Raw genomic sequence first — 20,001 nt, 5'->3', positions numbered from 1 at the left:
CACACACACACTCACTCACTCACACACACACACACTGCCGTATTTCCACTAAGACATCACTGTGCTCCATACACTACTACAGAAAGCACACTCAAGTATATTTATGAGTGAGAATCAGCTCTTTGCTATATTTGCCTTTTCTATCGCTTTGGAGACCAGCAGTTTAATGTAAATAATGTGTTCATCTTTAAAGACAGCCTGTAAGACCTGATGTGCCTTGTCATAATAAAAGAACTAATTATCAACTCAATCAGATGGGTCGGACTATATTTGTTGGTATTTCTTTAAATGGTCAATGAATATGCATTATATATTGCTTTAAAGGTCATGCAAATGAGATTGGCCTTCTAAATATAAAGCTATTTATTCAACATTATTGTTCATATTATTTCTGTTGTCACTGACACTCAAGTCCATGTATGGCACTTTTTACCACAGTTAACCCTCTATGACATTCACTATGTTCTAACAATTAACTGTTTTTGATCAGTTACAATATTTTTTGACATACAACATCCCCAGTTGAAGTTAAAAAGCGATTAAAAAAAAAATAATAATTAGGGGAAATATCTATATCTAAATAGCTATTTTATTAAAAATAATATTTTTTATTAAATGGTATTAATTTATCTAGTTTATTTTTGAAGTTAAATATTTAATGGAACTCTTACAATCTCTCAATTTTTTTTTTATAATTTCATATTGGAAATAAAATCTGAGCTAATCCTTACTATTACTTGTGTTATCTAATTTTTTTTTTTTCCTGAACACACTTAAGAAATCTTGTAAAACTCAAGTCTAAAGATGCTGGATGGAATAAAGAAGAAAAAGAAATATGCATATTAATTAAATCTAAATCAAATTGATCTATTTTACCCCAAATTTATTTATGCTCATAGAAAAACACATTGATAGATTCTGCACTTTTCTTTAATCTACTTTTTAACATCATAAACATCACATTTTATCCAAAGCGACTTAAAATCAACAAAAGAGCAATGATATGCAAGTGCTAGTTTTTAGCAAGTTTTTTAAAATTATATAATAAATGAAAATAATAGAAAAAGTATAGAGCAAGCTAGTGTTCGTTTTTTTTTTTTTGCTAGAAAAATGTTCCAACAATTTTGACGTGTATTGCAAATGCAAAGCTGCTAAACGCATCAGTAGAAAAGAAAGCAGCAGTGTGAGATCTGATCTGAGATCAGCTCGTGTTCTGTCAGTCTGATCACAGGAAGATGTCGGTGTGTGGCTGCACTGCTGCACAGAAAAACACGCAGAACAAGAAGACACTGAGCTCAAATCACACAAGCGCTATCTGATGCTCGTGTCGAGTTCAGGGAGGAGATGTTTATGATTGATTTCATGATCACAGCTCATGCAGTAAACAGAGCATTATATCACGACATGCATCATGCACTCGTAGTTTATGATGCGATATGCAGAAATGACTCGAATGCATGTCTGTTTTGATGGTTGAACCAAATGTACCACCAGCGCATCCATTCCTGAGCTCGTGCATCACCGATCTGATATCAGGACGTCATATATAGCCTATGCAACACAGTGCATGCATGATGTTCACATGTCGTCATGTGTGCATGCGAGACACTGGATGCATGATTATTGATTATTGACTTGTGTGGTTCGATCCTGTCAGATGCACGCAGCGAGCGCGCTACACACGTCATGATTGTGACATTTCAGACAGACCTTTAAAACACACATGGGCTTGTCAGCCACCAAGAATGATAGATCTATCCATCCGCCCATGCATGTGTCACAACCAATCATCTGGAGCAGATTTGGGCTTCCGGGTTGCAGGAACTTGAGTGTGGGAACTGATCACATGTGCGCGCGCACACACACACACACACACACACACAGCGTGCAGCAGAACCACTGTTACTGCAGACAGTCAAAGTGTGTGTGTGATCATGCCTACAGTCAGGTAAGACTTCACTAATGCACTGCGAATATTTACTCCAGTCTCAGTCTCTGTGCTTGTCTGCTTCCGGTTTGGGGATTATGTTGCAGTATGATGCAACCTGCTTTATTTCCTCATTTGTGACATCTTAAGTCATTTTCTTATTCAGCTTACAATATATATATTATAGTTTGTTCTAAAAAAAACATTATTCTGTATAACAAATGCTAAACAGTTTCTTCAGGAATTATGTAATGTTATTTCTGTAATGTTGAATTAAAAAAAAAAGTCAACAGATATGGCTATTATAATGACCACATACACATGTTAATAAATGAGATTAATGTGCATGGCTTTATGTAAATGAATGCTTATTTTACACAATATTTAAAAATATTAATATCTGAAAGCAGAAAATGTGCACTGTTTATTAACAAGGCTGTTGGTAGATTTAGATCAACTTCTGCTGATCCTCCACAATTCTCCTGGTGTTCTGTGACTCATGTGTTGGTCTTTTTCAGATTGATTTAGTCACGCTTGTACACGCGTCACAGTAATGCATGCATTATATGCCAGAATGCATGATTACACATGTGCATTCACTGCTCACTTGTGTTGCAGTTTTGTTTTTTTAGTTCCTCAATAAATGTATGCTTGTGCATGTTGTATCCGCATCCCTGTGCGATTTTAATGGAGAACTTGCTTAGTTTCAGATCATTTGCAGTCCGGTCCTGTGCATAGTTTAGTGTGTGTGTGTGTGTGTGTGTGTGTAAAGAGTTTAGTCAGCACTATAACATGTGCTCTGCTGTAAACACAGTCCATTTAAACCCATTAAACACACACACTATTTGTTAAAAGATTCAAGGTGCATGCATTTTTCACAATGTTAATTCAAAGTCAGAATGTCTGGAAACAGTGTTTTTGGTGTTAACCTCTAATGCATGTAGAGTTGACATGATACACAACTGGTTTGGTGTGTAAAATGGACATTTGTCAGGCTAATATTAGACGTGTGAGTTCATTCAGAGCCATGAAGAGTGAAGTTGACCAGAAAGCCTGTACAGTACCTTATGGTGCTAGCAACACCAAGGTCATGGGTTTGATTCCCAACTAATAAAATATATACCTTGAGTGCAATACAAAAAAATGCATCTGGCAAATGCATAAAAATACTGTAAATATAAATAATAAAAGCTGGAGAGCCAGAACGTGGTTCTGTAGGGGTTCAGAACCAACAACCTTTTACAACATCAGTATCACAGTATGGAAAAGAGCAGGAATTCTGGTCTATGTGGTTCCCTGGCTAATAAACACGCTTCTCATTCCAAGGCGTCAAGTCTCAAAGGCAGGGTCATGGAAACCCGACCGTGTGACCTCCACCTGTTACTGTCACAGAATAGATATGAAAGAAATAGTTCACTCAGGAATCTGCTCATCTTTTGTGTCATTCCAAACACTTGAAATATTTATCAGGAAACAAAGAACGAGATGATTAGCAGAATGTTCATGCTGTTCTTATGCATATAATGAGTGATGAGTTTGGGGGCAGTTTTTGCCCATGACAAATTTGTGCTCTTCTATGCTTAAAAAAAATATTCCAATAAATAAATAATAATGCATAAATAGATTTGGAATGATGGTGAGTAAATTCTAGAATGTTTTATTATATGCAATGCATGTTTATTTATATAGCATGCAATAGTAATTCACAATGCTTTATTAAAGGTTATTCAAATATCAGTGGACTATTGTTGCAAAATGATTTATTGCGATCTGTGTCTTGTGTTTGCAGTCAGAATGCTCTGTTCGGGATGGGGAATCCGCTGCTGGACATCTCTGCCGTGGTGGATAAGGACTTTCTTGATAAGTGAGTGTTGTGTGTAACTGCAGACGGACGCAGCGCAGTGTTTAAAGGTCATGTGTGCTGCGTGTTCTTCTGATTGCACACGCTTGAGTGATCATACAGCCTCATATCCTCCAGCTCTGTTAGTGTGATTATTTATAACTAACTAACTGACTGGATGTATTTGTGCACAGGTATGGTTTGAAGCCCAATGATCAGATCCTGGCAGAGGAGAAACATAAAGCTCTGTGAGTGCCGTCATCACGCAGTACAATGTTCCTTACTTTTATATATAGCCAGCAAAATCTTTGAGAATATAATACTACTACTACTACTACTGGTCAAAAATGTGGAATAATTATTAATAAGTTTAGAATAATTAATAAGCCTGCATTTATTTAATCAAAAATGCAATAAAAATTGTGAAATATTATTGCAATTTAATAGAACTGTTTTCTATGTGAATATGTGTTCAAATGTAATTTATTCCTGTGATCAAAGCTGAATTTTCAGCATCATTACTCTAGTCTACAGTGGCACATGATCCTTCAGAAATCATTCTAATATGCAACTTTTGACTGGTAATGCATAATAAATATTTGCTATAATTGCCCAGCCATAGTTATATAATATTATGTAGACTGGAGACAAATGGCACAAACTAAAATAAATTCAGGAAATAATTGGTGTAACAGTGATGAAATAAAGAGTTTGAAAAAGTTACATGTTCATTCATCAACCATTCCACAAATATAGCTGCATAAAATATATCTATGACAATATACACAATATCAAAATTGAGCAGAATTGCTTTGGCATGTGAATGTTTTTTAGCATCTGTGGCCTGCAGCTGGTAGCAGCTCTCAGTTAATTGCATTTCATGCAGCGTACAGTAACTTCAGGAATCAAACTCGTTTGTGTGCGTTTTGTTCTCGCTGCAGGTTTGATGAGATTGTGAAGAAGAGTAAAGTGGAGTATCATGCTGGTGGATCCACACAGAACTCTGTCAAAATCGCTCAGGTACATCTATAACTCTGTACTTTCTGTTCAAATGTCTATCAGGGGATTATGGGAAGGCTGTTTTATATCGCTAATTTAAACCAGCATAATAACGTTCGTTCGATATCTTCTGTCTCTCAGTGGATGGTCCAGGAGCCGCATAAGGTGGCCACGTTCTTCGGCTGTATAGGCACGGATCACTTCGGCGAGATTCTGAAGCAGAAAGCGGCTGAAGCTCATGTTGACGCTCATTATTATGAACAGAGTCAAGAGCCGACAGGAACCTGTGCGGCCTGCATTACTGGAGACAACAGGTCAGCAATAAACAGTCTCTTCTGCTCATCAAGGCTGCGTTTATTTGATCAAAAATACTGTACAATTGTGAAATATTCTTAGAATTTAAAATAACAAATATATTAGACTGTGATCAGTCTTCAGTGTCACATGATCCTTCAGAAATCATTCTAATTTGCTGCTCAAGAAACATTTCTGATTATCATCAATGTTGAAAACGGTTGTGCCTCCCGATATTTTTGTGTAAATCATTACACATTTCAATTTTTAGGATTCTTTGATGAACAGAAAGTTCAATTAAACAGCATTTATTTGAAATGGGAATCTTTTGTAACATCATAAATGTCTTTACTGTCATTTTTGATCATTTTAATGCAGCCGAATAAAATTAATTTATTAAAAATAAATAAATCTTACTCAAAATTTTGAATGGTAGAGCAAATGAATCAAACCTATTTTTTTTATCACAATTCATGCTAAGAAAAGAGACGTGAAATAAGACATCAAACCATTGTAATATACCTAATGCACTGCTTTATCCAGGGAAACTCTAATATAATCATTCCAGATTATAGCAGATCATTTTAAAATATGTCTGATGAAATTAAGCAGCATAACAAAACAATGTAACTATGGTAACTGCTTAATACTCCTGTAATATTTCATTATCAACTAAGCTGGATGGCTGATACCAATAACATTACCGATATACAGTTTCATCTTTATTAAACATCTTTATGATTCATCTGTGCACTAATGCAGTTTCCCCTTCAGCGTTCAAACTGTTTATGACAATCCTGTCCTGTAATGATCCTTTGTGATTTTACAGACCCTCACACACATGGACTCATTTGAACCCGAGTCTCATTGGGATCAGTGTTTGACTGTTATTGTGTGTTTGCAGGTCTCTGGTTGCAAACCTGGCAGCAGCAAACTGCTATAATAAAGAGAAACATCTGGATGTTGAAAGGAACTGGAGTCTGGTGGAGAAAGCGAGAGTTTACTACATCGCAGTAAGTGCTACCATTGTGTGTGTTTGAATGTGCAAATGTGAGAATAGAGAGATTTATCAGCAGCTGGAACTTAGGCAAGAAACTCGTGATGTCAAAAGTAGCAAGTAATGTCTGTCCTGCAGGGTTTTTTCCTGACCGTGTCTCCAGAGTCCATCCTCAGAGTGGCCAAACACGCGTCTGACCACAACAAGATCTTCGGTCTGAACCTCTCGGCTCCCTTCATCAGCCAGTTCTTCAAAGAGCCGCTGATGAAGGTCATGCCGTACGTTGACATCGTCTTCGGAAACGAGACGGTGAGTCTTCATGTTCCTCGTTGGTTTGTAAGTGCAGAATCAGGATAAATACTTTTAACCCTATAAAGCCTGACGTGTGAAATAATAGTCAGGAAAAAGTTGCATCTGGGTTTTTATTGAGTATCATATTTGATCCATCAGGATTTTATGGCTGATGAGAATATGGAAGAAAAAAAACAGCTACATTTTATTCAGAGACTCAAACTGAGCAAAAATAGGCAATTTGGAGCAAATGCTGTTATTTATATTTACAAAAAGGGATGAAATTCTGCTGCTTGTGATGTAAATCACCCTCACACACATGGACTCATTTGAACCCGAGTCTCATTGGGATCAGTGTTTGACTGTTATTGTGTGTTTGCAGGTCTCTGGTTGCAAACCTGGCAGCAGCAAACTGCTATAATAAAGAGAAACATCTGGATGTTGATAGGAACTGGAGTCTGGTGGAGAAAGCGAGAGTTTACTACATCGCAGTAAGTGCTACCATCGTGTGTGTTTGAATGTGCAAATGGGAGAATAGAGAGATTTATCAGCAGCTGTAACTTAGGCAAGAAACTCGTGATGTCAAAAGTAGCAAGTAATGTCTGTCCTGCAGGGTTTTTTCCTGACCGTGTCTCCAGAGTCCATCCTCAGAGTGGCCAAACACGCGTCTGACAACAACAAGATCTTCGGTCTGAACCTCTCGGCTCCCTTCATCAGCCAGTTCTTCAAAGAGCCGCTGATGAAGGTCATGCCGTACGTTGACATCGTCTTCGGAAACGAGACGGTGAGTCTTCATGTTCCTCGTTGGTTTGTAAGTGCAGAATCAGGATGAATACTTTTAACCCTATAAAGCCTGACGTGTGAAATAATAGTCAGGAAAAAGTTGCATCTGGGTTTTTATTGAGTATCATATTTGATCCATCAGGATTTTATGGCTGATGAGAATATGGAAGAAAAAAAACAGCTACATTTTATTCAGAGACTCAAACTGAGCAAAAATAGGCAATTTGGAGCAAATGCTGTTATTTATATTTACAAAAAGGGATGAAATTCTGCTGCTTGTGATGTAAATCACTGAGATCTTTATAACAGTAGAGCAGATACTGACATAACATGATATAAATATCAGTCGTCATTCTACGTCTCCAATAATATGTCTCAGTAAGATGAGATTGAAATGATCCAAACATATAATGCAATGCAATCCAATGCTGATTGAGAGCTGAAGAAATAAAGGCTCCTCAGAAGATGTGAGATGTTCTGGAGGCTTGTGAAGATCATTCCTCCGCTGAGGAACCGGCGGTGATGATTGCTTGATGTTTGTTTTACAGGAAGCTGCGACATTTGCAAAAGAGCAAGGCTTTGAGGTGAGTGAAAAATACTGTAATGCCATTTTTTTCTTGCACACTGAACACGAAAGAAGAAATTGTCATTTTTGGATGAACTGCTCCTATAATACGCTCTCGGAACTGTATAATCACCTTCTTGCACTGATGCTCGTGTTCCTGCAGACAGAAGACATCGCTGAGATCGCGAGGAGGGTTCAGTCTCTGCCCAAAGTCAATAAGAACAGGCAGAGGATCGTGGTCTTCACTCAGGGCAGAGAAGACACTGTGGCCACTGTGGGTACGTCCATCAAACAACATCTGGATGGGTTCAGATCATTTGAGTTGTGTTTCCTTAATTGTCTTTGTTTGTCTTCTTTCAGGTGATAAAGTGAAAATCTTTCCCGTTTTAGACATCGACCAGAACGACATCGTGGACACTAATGGTGCCGGTGACGCTTTTGTGGGAGGTAACTGATTCGGCAATCATTTTAGGCCGTTTTTCTATAAATGATGTTTTTGAGTTATTAGTTCAATAATATATTAATATCATGCTAAAGTACACTGTATTTGATTTTTAGAAGTTGCAAATAGATTATTGGAGTACATTTTACAAGAAATTACTATTTTAGTCTTTCTACTTATAATTATCATGTTTCATTCAGTGTGTTACTTGCCATTTTTGTGTAATTATTTGCAGTTTCTGAGTGAATATTCTTAACAAAGTAAATCCTAAACCACATTTTTATTTCAGCGCATATAAAATATATACAGTATGTATTTGTATTTATAAGCAGGACTTTAAGTACATGAAGACTTTTTGAGTACCTTTAGGCTTTAGAAAACCTTTAGGATGACATACAGAGTTTTGATATGATGCACCAATGTGATTCGTAAAATATAGCATAAAATATTGTTGTAAAATAAAAATTATTTTACAACAAAAATTAAAAATGGCCAACATGGGAAAATTGGGTATCGTTCAACTCTGTATGCTTCTCCAAATCTAAAGAGACAAGTCTTGTGATTTTTGGCCAAACCGTTCGGATATTATAAGCAAAAATTGCCTCACTAGGTGGCGCTGTGCTGAAGCTGTGCAGGGAGCCTCAGGTCATGGTTATGACGACACACTCTATGTTTGGTCTGAATACGCTAAAGAATTGGAGAGATATAGCCTCACGTCCACTTTAACAAGCTCTTCGTCAAATTCGTTTATGTGTTATCCAAGAACGGTTTGACTAATAAACTTGAATTTCATGTTTTTTTGTCGCCATGGTCTGAAGATAATCTGGTTTGATTTTCGCGATAATTGTAACGTCTAGGAGGAAAGTTATGTCATTCGTTTCTAGCCATTACAGTTCAAAAGTTATAAGCGTAAATGTGAGTGCAACCTTTGGACAGTTGGTGGCGCTTGAGGGTTTGCGTTAGAGACTCCAAATTTGCTGTGGTTAATGTTCAGACTGTCCTCTATCCGTCTGCCAAATTTCACAACTTTTTACCATATTGTATGGGCTGCCTTAGACTCAACGCAGAAGAGTTAGGATTAGGATGCTGTAGATATCAAGGCGGCTCACTAAGCTTTAGAACGGAGCCTACACATTAACTATATATATTTGTCTATGTGTCCTGCAGGATTCCTGTCGGAGTTGGTTCAGGAGAAGCCGTTGGAGGAGTGTATCCGTGCAGGTCACTATGCCGCTAATGTCATCATCCGGCGAGTCGGCTGCACTTTCCCTGAGAAACCCGATTTCCATTAACTCCCTCACATATTTCCCAATACGGAGTCTTTCCATCTCATTTTTTTTGTTCTGAAATTCCAGCAACACAACCTGCGTGCCTCTGCATTCATTTACACATGTTTCCTGTTAAACTGGGCATTTATCAAGATTGCAACGACCACATATGTGCACTCCGATGAATTTGTGTTAAAGTATGGTTTGTCCTTGATCTGTTTTTATGCTACATTGCAAGAACATCATTTCTATATTTAATCTATTAAAGATCTATGATATCATTTTAAGTAAGTGCATTTATATATCTAAAAAATAATAGTAGTAAATTCAAGTAAACGGATTATATAATAGGATTTTTGCCTTGCAAGTTGATGTCTTTCAGGTATATATTGTTTCTTCGAAATACCAAATTGTATCTTAAACGCACAAACGTTTTTAAATAGGCATAAGCTGTATCTGATGTGGGAAATGTTTCCACTTGCTCTTTCTGCTTCTGGAACAGGACTGTTCAACTGACCAGTTTAATAAAAAGATTTTAATTGTTCCAAAGTTGTACATCTCTTTTTTAAATTGTGTCAGTGTTTGTTGTATCCGTATTATTAATTATTTTTATTTTTATATTTTGTTTTCATTTTAGTTAGTTTTAGTAATTTTGTGTTTTTGTCATTTGTGTTTGTTAGTTATTGTTTTCACGTGTATATCGTTTTTTTTTTTTTTTAGTTGGTTATTTAGTACATTAAGTTAAACTAAATTATATATATATATTTGTAGAAATACTAAAATTAGAAATGGTTTGGCAACTAAATGAAACAAATTAAGTTAGTTTTTATTTATTTAATTTTTATTTAAAGTAATTTAATTTTAAATGGTGTTAGTTAACTGTCGTAACCGGTGTGTGTGTGTGTGTGTGTGTGTGTATTCTCATAATTAGATAGGAAGAAGCTCTAATACCTGGAAAAAGCTTTCTGTTAGCATTGCCTCTTATATGTTTTATTTGCATAGAGCCAGACCAAACTTAAAGATACCTAGAACTCAAACACTATTCACTGGCTGCCATTGTCTACATCCAGAAATGTAAACAGAAACAGTTCTTATCTAATATCAGTAAATATTTCTGGTGTTTAAGTATCTGTTCTGTCGTCCTCTCGTGTGTTTTGAGCTCTTCTCTGCTCCAGCAGGTGTGTGTCCAGCTCTCTCAGCTGCTTCAGGAAGCCCCAGTTCGGGATGATGTGGCACCGGCGTTTGACGTGCTCGATGGCGTCTACAATCATGTGCTCGTAGATAATCAAGTAGGCCAGGAAGAGTGTGGCGGAGCGACTGCGGCCCATCACGCAGTGAATCAGAAGCTTATCTGGAGAAATAAAGGCCAAGATGACAACCTCATCCAGCAGTGTTTGGACACAACTGATTGTTATTTTGAAAATCTTCCACATGTTAGAATAAGTGATGAAAACTCTGAAATAACACAAAAGTAATTCTTTGTTATGATCGAAAGAAAGTGGCACAAATGAAAACTTATATTTAAGCTTTTTCATTGTCTAGATTACAGCTCTGCTCAGTCGGGACATGCAGCCAACTTCTTTTAAACATATTGAAGGAGGAACATGTGTGATGTGCACTTCGTGATGCTTCTCCTTCAGTATGTGTTCCAGCTCATTCATTTCAATCTTGAATTTTATTATTTAAAAAAAAAGTGTTTAAATCGCTTTGTAAAGCAATTAATTTAAGCAGAATATTTGTAGATCAGTGGTTCTCAACCTTTTTGACTTCAAGGTCCTCAACTGTCCACAAGAAAAAAAAGAAAAAAATTCTCCATATTAACTCTTTCTGCCAAACTAAATAACTAAAATATAGATAAATATTAGTAAAAAGTAAATAAAGTAAAAGGGATCCAACTCTCTTAAACCAATGCATTTGCATGACTTTTCCAATCTGTGATTTACAGGATAAGGATTTTTTTTTTAAATATTGGTACTCACAGTCTCTACTTGAATATTCAACTTGCATTTCAACTATGCATATTCATTATAGAAATGACTTTTCCGGGTCTAGAAATCACACTTTTAAAATGAGGCTTTCTCAAATATCCAGGATTACCAAGACATTTGCGAGAATCATAGTTCTTAAAAAAATGTTGATGGGGTGAATTGAAATAAGAAATATCTCGATTTTCTTTGAGCTTATTTTAATACTTGTTTAAATCATCTTGAGGCCCCCTTGGAAGTTTGATGTGGGCCCCCTAGTGAGCCCTGGCCCCTGGTTGAGAACCACTGCTTTAGATCAAAAGGTTTTTACATCATAAATTCATTCAAACGTGTCCAAATATTCACTGGCAGTATGTTGATTCACTCTTGATTAATAAATGTTGTGTTTCAGCTCACTCTGGCGGTTTCTGAGGGTCTGGTGGATGTGTTCTGCAGCAGAATAGAAGTACTGGCTGAGGTTGAACGTGGGAACGTCCTCCGCCGTGATCCCGTAGTAATGCACGTCCATGTCTCTGTAGTATTCAGCGCCGGTATCCACACTGTTCCACTCGCCCTCCGCAGCGTTCAGGATGTGTGAGATGCCCATCGTCTTCAGCTTGTATCGGTCCTTTGCTGTTTCTCTTCACAGAAACACAACAGCTTAGACTAGTCCACCATCTTACTCCCATTATAAACTGCCTTCCCATCCCTTGCCTTCAGAAAAACACTCCACTGGACATTCGCATACATCTGCACTTTGCACTTTAACTTAGCTGCATGTGCGCTATAGACACTCTTGCACAACTGCACAAGGGTCAGTTACACACATCCACGCTCAGCCAAATAATGCACATTATTTAGTCTGCTCTGAGCCACCTCAATTGTGCACTAGCACTTTTTTCTTACACTTCTAACATTTCTTACATTACCACAATTTTAGAGTTCTACCTCGTGTTAATTGCTCTTGTTATGTTTAGTGTGCTCTTATGTTTAATTCCTGTTGTCATGAACTTGTGTGTATACTTGTTTTGTCAGTGTCTTGCACCTTGGTCCGTCAGAAATGACATTTCGCTCTTCTGTGTAGTGTGTATGTGGAAGAATGACTATAAAGTTGAATTGAGTTGAAGTATTTTTCCATATGGTTCAGTCAAATTCTCCCAGTCACACTAAGAACGATGTCTGTAACCTATAAAAATCGTTCAAACTCTCCACGACAAGAACTACAACTATATACTGTAGTTGAAATTACTTTCGGAGCAAATCAAAATCCATAACATTTTTAAAAAGACCATTAACGATATTTGTCTGCTCTCTTCATTGACTCTATTTCACATTCATGCATAGATTTAGAACTGACTGACTTGTATTTTTAAAGTTAAAACGTCTTGATAGATTTGTTTCCTACAAACATGCAGCGTTTTGCTTTATAAGACGTTAATTGATTGGCTTTAGTCGTGTGGATTATTGTGATGTTTTTATCAGCTGTTTGGACTCTCATTCTGACGGCACCCATTCACTGCAGAGCATCCATTGCTGAGCACGCTAAATTTCTCCAAATATGATGAAGAAACAAACTCATCTACATATTGGATGGCCATTTTTGAATAACTGTTCTTTTAAGAAATTGTAAATAAATCATAGAGTTGCAGTTTACTATATAATATAGCACAACAAAACAACTCTGGCTCTGACTTTAGTGATGGTTTAAGGAAAATAATCAATAGGCTTTCTGTATAATTGGGTGAAGGTTATTGAGTGGCTTTAGTATGCATCCTTTTCATGTATCCTGCATTATTAGCATCACAACTGATATTAGGGTTAGTCAAACAAATCGACTCACTCGTTTCCTATGTAGACATTGGGCCAGACCTCATTGACGTGCGTGTAGGCGACGCTGCCGTGCGTGAGGTGTTTCTCCAGCTCGTAGCCGTTTGGTGTCACATATTCCTCTTTCTCTTCAGAAACCTCAGACTTTACTCCAAACTTCCTCCTTGAGGTCATCTCAACATTCGATTAAAACAGCATGAGAGGGTAAATATAAGGCCCAAAGGCAGACGCTTAGATGAAAACCAGGCCGAATGCAGAACTACGTCTCATTTTACGTGTCAATCAACAGCTGGAGTCTCAGTACTGCTTCTGACTTAAATACCTCTTTCTCTGTATTTTTGTGTTCAGGTTGGGTGGAGAGGTGCTGAGCTGAGTCGACTGCTTTGGTCTGACGAAGGGCCGGAGATGGGTGTTAAATTCTAGGTTATTTTTAGAGGTCTGTTCCCTCTTTCTCTCACTAGAGAGAGCTGAACCCCCCAAACATGTTTCTCTGCAAATTTCAACCGATGCAAGACATGGCATGAACACCACAGTAATAGTGAACCCAAATGAACCCACTCTATAATCAAGCATCATGATTTAGAATTATTTCACTTAAAGTCTGAGCCAGAGTTGTTTCTTTGTTCTTCATCATTTCATAAATGGCAATTCTATCATTTATTTACACATTCTTAAAAGAATAGTTTGCCCAAAAATGAAAATTTGCTGAAAATGTTATCATCTGCATACCATCCAAGATCAGGATGAGTTTGTTTCTTCATCAGATTTGGAGAAATTGCTCACCAATGGATCCTCTGCAGTGAATGGGTGCCGTCAGAATGAGAATCCAAACAACTGATAAAAATAATCCATAAGTAATTATCCATCAGTTATCGTCTTGTGAAGCAAAAAGTGCATTTCACCCTTTTCAGCTAAAATACAAGTCCATAATCCATAATATTGCTTTCTCTAGTGAACAACTTGTTTTGTCTGAATCAGGAGAGAAATATGTACAGATCAAGCTTGGTTTACAAGCCAAAACAATCCTAAACCAATAAGTTTGTGGATTTTGATGAGAGAGGCATTGTTATGGAATATGGACTTGTTAATTGATGGACTGGAGTGCTGTGGATTATTGTGATGTTTTTATCAGCTGTTTGGACTCTCATTCTGACGGCACCCATTCACTGCATTGGCGAGCATGTGATGTAACATGATGCTAAATTTCTCCAAATCTGTTCCAATGAGGAAACAAACTCATCCATATATTGGATGGCTTGAGGTGGTGAGTACAGTTCATTTTCAGCTAATTTTAATTTTCAGGTGATTTATTCGTTTAAATTAGTTATTAAAGATTGAAGGGATGTGCATAAGACTGACATGACACCTTCATAATCATGACATGACACATGTCATGAATATGAAGGAGGTTTTATGCATGTTTATGACAACTGTCATTAAGTGTCATTCGCTCAGTTATGTCATTTTTAATGCAAATATGACATTATTTGACCTAACCCTAACCTAACCCTACCCCTACCCTTACCCCTAACCATAGCCCATAACAAAGACATCTCAAACAATGTCAGCTTTGCACTAAAAATTACATAACTGAGCAAATGACACTTAATGACAGTTGTCATAAACATGCATAAAAAACCTTCATATTCATGATATGTGTCATGTCATAATTATGTAGGTGTCATGTCAGTCTTATGCACACCCCTTCAAGTAAAGTGTAACCGATTCCTCTTTGTTTATACTAATAGATCACATCTCTTCTCTGCAGGTTGAGGTTGGAGTCCAGCTGACGTAGCTGTTGAAGGAATCCAGCATTGGGTAGAATGTTCCTTTGGGCACAAACCGCATTGATGGCTTCTGCGACTGTGAGTTTTTCATATATCATCAGATATGCCAGAACTAGTGTCGCTGAACGACTCACTCCTCTGGCACAATGAACCAAGACCTTCCCCCCTCCTGAAAAACAAATAAAACTACCATCACACATGCAGGTTTAACCGGTTCAAACCCGTCACATAGATGTCTATAGAACATCAAACACATTCAAGTAAAACAGGATATTCATTCAACAAGAAAAACTGTAGGGTGCGTCTTTAAAGTGCCACTATTATGGATTTTCAAAATTACCTTTCATGCAGTGTGTAACACAGCTCTAAGTGAATGAAAATACCCTGCAAAGGTTTAAATCTGAAAGTGTGTATAAAGTTATTGTCTCTCAAAAAAAAGAGTCGACTCTGAATCATTGAAACCAGTCGTTTTTAAAACGAATCCCAAGCCGTTTCGTATTGACCTCAACATGAAACATTAGCATATTGCCCGCCCACTTGTTGGTGTGAATGAAAATGCAAATTCATTCTTTGCCAGTAGGTGCCGGTTTTGGAGCAGTAAAAACAGCTGTTTCCCCGGTAAGGCTGTACACAAAGCAGCACTGCGCTCACAAACGCTGCTTTTATTATGAAATGGAAATTAAATCGACCAATCGGACCAATCACCGCAGATGATTGAAAATGAATTGTTGAACAAATTGTTTGGGAGTCATTGAGCAAATAAGGTAAAAATAAATGCATATTGTAAGACAAAACGAAGTGTTTTTTGACCTTGCATGCATGTCAACCTGTTGTTGGGGACTCCCAAAACCAAAATATGAAGCTTTCATTACCCATAATAGGGGCACTTTCAATTTTACATAAGGAATTGATTGAATTTGAACAATTGAAGTGTTTTTTATATACCAGAAATGTTATATTTTCCATTTTCAGATCAAGTTTTTAGTCATTTTATTAAGTATTTTTTGATGAAACATTATGAAGACAAACACTTTTCTTTGGAATAATGTCACTGAGTAAATGTGTAAGTTTTATGTAAAACAATGTGAAAAATAGGCTACTCAAGCAAAATACTAAACACAACTACAAGCCAAGTACAACACTTAATTGTACTTTTAACTATATCTCAATCAAAAAATTGAGTACAAGTATAGACCATATATACTTTTCTGTACATCAAGTATGTAATTTTAAGTGTATTTCTAAGAAGTACATAAAAGTATACTTTCTTATTTTTTAGTGTAAAAGAAGTACACTAATAGCCAGTGTTGGGGAAAGTTACTTTTAAAATAATGCATTACAATATTGCGTTACTCCATAAAAAAGTAACTCATTACGTTACTTAGTTACTTTTTATGGAAAAAAAGTAACTTGCGTTACTTATTTGAAAAAGTAGCTCAGATATTCTCTTGTAAATTAAAAAGTAATGCGCTACTTTACTAGTTACTTGAAAAAAAGTAATCTGATTACGTACCTCGCGTTACTTGTAATGCGTTACCCCCAACACTGATAATAGCACATTTGAGAAAATTAATTTTTTGTAAGGGATTACAGACACGTTCAGAAACATACATGATGCAAACTCATCGTAAAAGGTCACAAAGTGCACAATGTCTTACTTTGCTGTGACAGAGCTTCATGAATGAAACTGGCTGTTGGGTAGAAAAATGGTGCGATGTCAAAGTGTCTGCTGTCTGGTGCCTCCACGCCGTGATACTCTATGTTTGTGTCCCAGTAGAAATCAGCTCCGGTGTGGATGTGAGCGGGTCCGTGTGCAGCGTTGATGAGGTGAGTGACTCCTAGATGTCTTAGAAGTGTCTTGTCTTTCGCTGTCGTACTGAGAGAATCACGCAAGAGTTAATTCTGTGCGGTAGCTCTCAAATCTCATTTGCACTCACGTATATTCAAACTTCTATCATGTGATGCGTGAGGACCAGTAGCATTTGCATGAATTAGATGTTTGAGCTACTGCAGTAGAATTAAAAAGTACAGCAGATTCTTGTCTTGTCAAGCATTAAGTGGAAATCATTCACTAGAAGACTAAAAGTGTTGCATTGGAGTCCGGTGGTGTTATACGCACGCATCACTGATGTAGATGTCGGGCCAGACCTCATTATAGGCGCTGGAGGGTCGACGGTTTTTTAGCAGGAGGGTCAAAAGGTCACAGATGGGCGGAGTCTCGTATCCAACTTCCTGTGTGCTCATTCTTTAATGGGTCGCATTATGGGGAATTTCATTTAGATTGATCTTTTGAAATAAAAGAGCTGGATGTACAATGAGAACATAATGTCATTTTTTGCCTTTTCTGTTCTTGACAAACTCACATGCTGTTTCTTTGAACTCTTCTTCTGTTTCTTCTGCCAGGTCTGTCGTCCCCGTGGAGCCGCGTCTGTGTGTGATTGTGATGCAGTAAGTGATACGTGTCTCTATTTTGGCCTCTTTGCGTGTTGGTAAATATAGATGAGACACAAACAGACAGACAGCTGAGGATCTTTGAGATGATCTCTGAATTGAAGTTCATTCAGGTAGATTTATTCTTTTATATATTTTAATAATTGAAATATAATAATATATTCAGAGCACATTCACAATCTTCATTATATTTATAAATCTGAAATCCTTTTGGACAGACGTTTTATTTTTAACCCCTTCCCTCCTGTTTGTTGCTCTGAAAGCACTACAGTGTTAAACTCTGAATGTTAACTTATTGTGTCTCTGAACATTAAGCAGGAATAGCAGAATTTTTGACAGCAACAGAAAATGCAACAACTTTAAAAAAAAAAAAAAAAAGAAAAGAGAGAAATTAAATCCTGTATCAAATCATGTAATTCCATCATATACATATAAGGCAGATTCTGAATCATGCATTTCTGTCAGGGAATTTTCATGTGAATAATTCTGTTACCGTATGTAATGTAGTGTGTTTGTGATTAGTGAGCATGTTAGAAGGCAGCGCTCTGGCAGTGCAGTGTTTTGTCCAGTTCTCTCAGCTGCTCCATGAAGCCGGAGTTTGGGCAGATATTCCTGTGTTGTGCGACGGCTTTAATGGCTTCAACCAGTGTCATGCCTTCATGAATCATCAGATACGCTAAAACCAGCGACGAGGAGCGACTCAGACCCATCGCACAGTGCACAAGCACCTTACCTAGTGAAAAACAAGAAAAATGTCCACAGATTTTTAAGAATTTATCAAAACCATATTTCAGTAAGACAGAAGAAAATTACATTCATTTTTAATAATTCTTTTTTTAATTATATCTTAAATGAAGAAAATAGCTATATCTTGCATTAAGAAAAAAATGGGATTTATTTTAGCATTTTGACATTTTACTTACTCAAATTTGCATTAACAACAACAAAAAAAACTAAATTATATAAAAAAGAATTCATTAAGAAATCACCATTGTGCCAGTTATTGAGATGCTATTATAGTTTTTATTAACAGTAAAAAGTTTTAGTAATTATGTTGTTTTGCCAATTTTATTAGAATATTTAAAAATATGTCTATATGGCTTTTTTTTTCATTTTATTTCACTTTTAGTTATTTTAGTACAACATGTTAAGCAATGAAAATGAGAAATGTTGCTTTGGCAGCCAGCCAGAAAAAAAATATATTTTATTTTATGTAAGTTAATGTTTCATGTATTTAAGTGCTTAAAATGTTTTTTTTTATGGTTTTAGTTTTAGTTTTAGTTAAGTGTAATAACCATGCATTGTGCATAATAAGAATTGCTCAATAGTTAATCATATAATGACACAAAATGAAAAAAATTGAATGGTCCTAAAACCTGATGCGATTTCTTCATGCTAAATATATTCAGATGGAATTCTGCATTAGTGTAGCTGATGTGTTTTGTTTTGTTTCCTCTCCTCACCTCCAGGGGTGCTCATGGCAGTCTTGATGAACTTGGCGGCGGAGTAGAAGAAGGGGCTCAAGTCAAAGGAGGGCATGTCAAAGGCCTCCACGCCGTGGTAGCTGATTTTAGTGTCTCTGTAGTAACTGGCTCCTGTGTTGACGCTGAACTTCCCGTGAGCTGCGTTCAGGACGTATGTGATGTTCAGAGACTGCAGCAAGTGCTTGTCCTTCGCTGCATACCTGAATGAGATGCAGTCACAACACATACAGACTGACACTTGATATTTTCTTTTTCTCTTTTTCTTTCATTACACATTTATAACAAGATAGGGAGCATATACCAACTTTGTAATGCACATCGATTAACTAAAAAAGGAGCAAAAAATTGAGTAGAATCACTTTAACAAAGATCATTTTTAATTTTAATTTTCCATGATAAATATCTAAACATTCTTAAAACAAGATACATTTACTTGAGAGGCGTACGATATTAAGGTCTTGCTTTCTGAATAAAATGTATCAAAATTAAGTGAGTTTTTGCTTAAAATGAGAAAACATAATCTTGTTTTCCCTTTAAATAAAGATCATTTTTCTTACCTTATTGACAGTTAAACGATATCTTGAGTATCTTAATATCTTTTTTTGTTTTTGCAGTGAATATTGTAAATATTTTTGACAAAGAGGAGGATAAGTTTTCTGTCTTTATACTTAGTTTTGTTTTTTAAGTATTTGACACTTTCTCAAAACAAAAGTTATCATAAAATCATGAAGAAATAAAGTAATAGCAGGTTTATATTTCTTCCATTAATATGTGTGAATATGATCCTTACTTACCATAATTCCCGTATTCAAAAGGTCAGAAAACTGGGGATTCAAAATATTCTTAAAAACATGCACTCTAAAAAATGCTGGGTTAAATATAACGGTCGGGTTATTTTGACCCAGCGGTTGGGTCGTTTTGACCAAGCTATTGGGTTGTTTTGACCCAGCGGTTGGGTCGTTTTGACCAAGCTATTGGGTTGTTTTGACCCAGCGGTTGGGTCGTTTTGACCAAGCTATTGGGTTGTTTTGACCCAGCTGTTGGGTCGTTTTGACCAAGCTATTGGGTTGTTTTGACCCAGC

At 36.6% G+C, this 20,001-nt stretch overlaps 4 protein-coding genes across 5 annotated transcripts in view; 1 reads left to right on the top strand and 3 right to left on the bottom strand.

The window, feature by feature from the left end:
* The first annotated feature begins 1,803 nt into the window (after positions 1–1,803).
* Positions 1,804–9,493, top strand: adkb (adenosine kinase b). Its single transcript, XM_016285518.1, has 11 exons — positions 1,804–1,948; positions 3,717–3,791; positions 3,962–4,015; positions 4,709–4,787; positions 4,908–5,080; positions 5,965–6,073; positions 6,196–6,366; positions 7,680–7,715; positions 7,860–7,974; positions 8,057–8,143; positions 9,306–9,493. The coding sequence occupies exons 1-11, from the start codon at positions 1,935–1,937 to the stop codon at positions 9,428–9,430; spliced, it is 1,038 nt and encodes a 345-aa protein (XP_016141004.1). The 5' UTR covers positions 1,804–1,934; the 3' UTR covers positions 9,431–9,493.
* An 823-nt stretch (positions 9,494–10,316) lies between these two features.
* LOC107595177 (dual specificity phosphatase DUPD1-like) lies at positions 10,317–13,676 on the bottom strand. Of its 2 annotated transcripts, XM_016285520.1 has the most exons (4): positions 13,520–13,676; positions 13,211–13,371; positions 11,788–12,011; positions 10,317–10,757 (listed from the first exon to the last, which is right to left on the bottom strand). In XM_016285520.1, the coding sequence occupies exons 2-4, from the start codon at positions 13,369–13,371 to the stop codon at positions 10,528–10,530; spliced, it is 615 nt and encodes a 204-aa protein (XP_016141006.1). In that variant the 5' UTR covers positions 13,520–13,676; the 3' UTR covers positions 10,317–10,527. The 2 variants fall into 2 exon arrangements, with proteins under 2 accessions (XP_016141006.1, XP_016141005.1); XM_016285519.1 differs by having other exon boundaries at positions 13,211–13,676.
* A 1,262-nt stretch (positions 13,677–14,938) lies between these two features.
* On the bottom strand, positions 14,939–17,495 carry LOC107595213 (dual specificity phosphatase DUPD1-like). Its single transcript, XM_016285558.1, has 3 exons — positions 17,104–17,495; positions 16,643–16,860; positions 14,939–15,153 (listed from the first exon to the last, which is right to left on the bottom strand). The coding sequence occupies exons 1-3, from the start codon at positions 17,226–17,228 to the stop codon at positions 14,939–14,941; spliced, it is 558 nt and encodes a 185-aa protein (XP_016141044.1). The 5' UTR covers positions 17,229–17,495.
* A 315-nt stretch (positions 17,496–17,810) lies between these two features.
* The window catches only part of LOC107595225 (dual specificity protein phosphatase 13-like), a 23,541-nt gene continuing 21,350 nt past the window's right edge, over positions 17,811–20,001 (bottom strand). Inside the window, exons 3-4 of the mRNA XM_016285569.1 lie at positions 18,899–19,119; positions 17,811–18,168 (exon numbers count right to left, since the gene is read on the bottom strand). Coding sequence (XP_016141055.1) covers positions 17,966–18,168; positions 18,899–19,119 — 424 coding nt within the window. The 3' untranslated portion in view covers positions 17,811–17,965. The remainder of the gene's footprint in view (positions 18,169–18,898; positions 19,120–20,001) is intronic.

This window comes from Sinocyclocheilus grahami, unplaced genomic scaffold, assembly GCF_001515645.1.
Source record: "Sinocyclocheilus grahami isolate Dianchi unplaced genomic scaffold, SAMN03320097.WGS_v1.1 scaffold198.1, whole genome shotgun sequence".
NCBI lineage: Eukaryota > Metazoa > Chordata > Actinopteri > Cypriniformes > Cyprinidae > Sinocyclocheilus > Sinocyclocheilus grahami.
Note: the sequence above shows the minus strand (reverse complement) of the source record. Positions and strands in the feature narration are given on the sequence as shown.